This window comes from Genypterus blacodes, unplaced genomic scaffold (assembly GCF_046128005.1).
Source record: "Genypterus blacodes isolate CSIRO-AG114 ecotype Tasmania unplaced genomic scaffold, CSIRO-AGI_Gbla_v1 ptg000076l_1, whole genome shotgun sequence".
Classification (NCBI taxonomy): Eukaryota; Metazoa; Chordata; class Actinopteri; order Ophidiiformes; family Ophidiidae; genus Genypterus; species Genypterus blacodes.
Genome location: NW_027466885.1, coordinates 7,852,630 through 7,855,007, shown reverse-complemented (window position 1 = coordinate 7,855,007; position 2,378 = coordinate 7,852,630). Strand labels below are relative to the sequence as shown.

General features: G+C 48.8%; 1 protein-coding gene across 1 annotated transcript; it reads left to right on the top strand.

Moving 5' to 3' along the window:
* Positions 1-893: 893 nt before the first annotated feature.
* Positions 894-2,167, top strand: cbln2b (cerebellin 2b precursor). The gene is made up of 3 exons (XM_076158300.1): positions 894-1,181; positions 1,670-1,789; positions 1,970-2,167. Exons 1-3 carry the CDS (start codon positions 894-896, stop codon positions 2,165-2,167), a joined length of 606 nt encoding a protein of 201 aa, XP_076014415.1.
* The last annotated feature ends 211 nt before the right edge of the window (positions 2,168-2,378 follow it).

Genomic DNA, 2,378 nt, shown 5'->3' with positions numbered 1-2,378 from the left:
TCACCACGTTCAACTTATTAATATGTAAACAAACCAATTAAGCCACGCGTGTCCTTTTCTTTTTTTTAACCGCGGGGCTTCTTTCTGAGGAGTCTGATTCGCGGTGTTAGACGCAGAGAATGGGCGTGAGTTGCGCCTCTAAGGGAGCCGAGAGTCGATTCCTGTTTCGCAGCGGCGATCCAAAGCGCTCAGTTCAGTCCGGGAGCGACAGAGAACACCAGCGGGATGGCGAGCGCAGGTGAGCTCCTCATCCTCATCTCTTCCTCTATAAGAAAGCGTTTCCAGCTAGCTTGTTTCAACATAACAGCTGATCGGAGCAAAGACGGAGGATATTTCCTCTATAATTTTCAACGAATTTGACTTTTGTAAATTAATTTTGATTTGTAATTGGAAGAGTTGAGGAGTATGAATCTATTGATGATTCCGTGTTAGGTGACGTGACCAGGAAAGTAACATCAATATCTATAAGGAGAATATCTAGAATCATTACGTTTCATTTTACGCACTCCAGCCACTTTACGCACACAGGATATCGTGACGTTTTTAGTCACTAAACCACGCAAAGTAGTTCTGCTTCTGTCTAACAGCGTGATCATTCTTGTTTTTCTCTCAATCACCAGGATTTACAACCGCAGTTGTCTGAATACTCTCTGAAAAAACAACTAAAGACGCACAGGAGGGAGGGGAGAAAAGCAGCCGGGTTATGTGTGTGTGAGTGCGTGCGTGTTTCAGGGGGTCTTTGCGAGAGTGAGAGAGCATCACAAACAGAGTAGGAGAAAGAGAGAGTGAGAGAGAGAAGGAGAGAGAGAGGAAGAGGAGTAAGTCTGGACCAGGTGACCGAGCACTAAGAAACCTCCAAGGGGCTGCCGGGTTGTAATCAGTCGATCCCGACCATGGCTCCAGCGCGCTGCCCGGGACCCTGTGCCATGCTGGCGCTGACGCTCCTCCTGGGATGCGGCGTGGCTTTCTGCCTCGGCCAGAACGAGACGGAGCCCATCGTGCTGGAGGGAAAGTGTCTGGTGGTGTGCGACTCGAACCCTTCCTCGGACGGAGCCGTCACCTCCTCGCTCGGCATATCCGTCCGCTCCGCCGGTGCCAAAGTGGCGTTTTCCGCCGTGCGTGGAACGAATCACGAGCCCTCAGAGATGAGCAACACGTCCATGACCATCTACTTTGACCAGGTCAGGTGCCTAAACGGAATTTAACTCTCTAACACAATCGATCAATAATCAAACCCTAATCAATATTTTACTCAAACACCTCCATCACACTCCACCTCTCCTCTCTTCTTTATCTCTATCGATCTTTTTGCTTTGGGCGGTCAGAACTTGTTAAAGATGATGTGACATTGATTTCATTGCGGCTGTTAAATTCGGGATCATCCATGCAGGAATTGATCACTAAGATCTCTGGACCCGCAGAGGCTGATGGATGAAGCCAAGTTTTTTTGCTCAGCGGCCTTTTTAAGTTCTTATACGTGTCAAATTTGGAACCACACCAAACTCCGACAGAAGTCTGTGTTTCTGTGTGTGTGTGTGTGTGTGTGTGTGTGTGTGTGTGTGTGTCTCTGTTGGCAGATCCAAACCCGTTTTGTGACGTTAATTTAAACAAGGCATCGCCTCACAGCATCACTCTGTCTTCACTCTGCGTCTTTACGTTTTACTCACAGGTTTTAGTGAACATCGGCAACCATTTCGATCTGAAGGCGAGTGTGTTCCAGGCTCCGAGGCGGGGGATCTACAGCTTCAGCTTCCACGTGGTGAAGGTCTACAACAGACAAACCATACAGGTGAGCCATCAGATTTACATCATCATATCTGAATACATTTTTTAGGGGGGTGGGGGGTCGATAAAGGCGCAAATGCTGTGTGCGCACGAGCGGAATTGGGAGAACGAGCGTGTGTGTGTGAGTGTGTGTGTATGCTTGCGTGTATAAGCCTGCTTCCCTTCCCTCCATCGTGCCCTGTAGGTGAACTTGATGCAGAATGATTACCCGGTGATCTCAGCGTTTGCCGGTGACCAGGACGTGACGAGAGAGGCGGCCAGCAACGGAGTACTACTGATGGTGGAGCGGGAGGACCGTGTGTACCTGAAGCTGGAGCGGGGGACCCTCATGGGCGGATGGAAATACTCCACCTTCTCAGGCTTTCTAGTCTTTCCTCTATAATCTCCTAATCTGCGAGGATCCACGTCGATCATCCGGGACAAGAGCAACAACAACAACAACAACAACAACAACAACAACACGCCATTTAACTTTCAATAACTGTCAGCCAAGGAAGCCGACGCATATCTGTATTTATCCACACTCGTCCTCTATCTAGTCACATACCTACCGAACGTTTCTTTGGAGTTTCATATCTCAAAAATCCCCACCC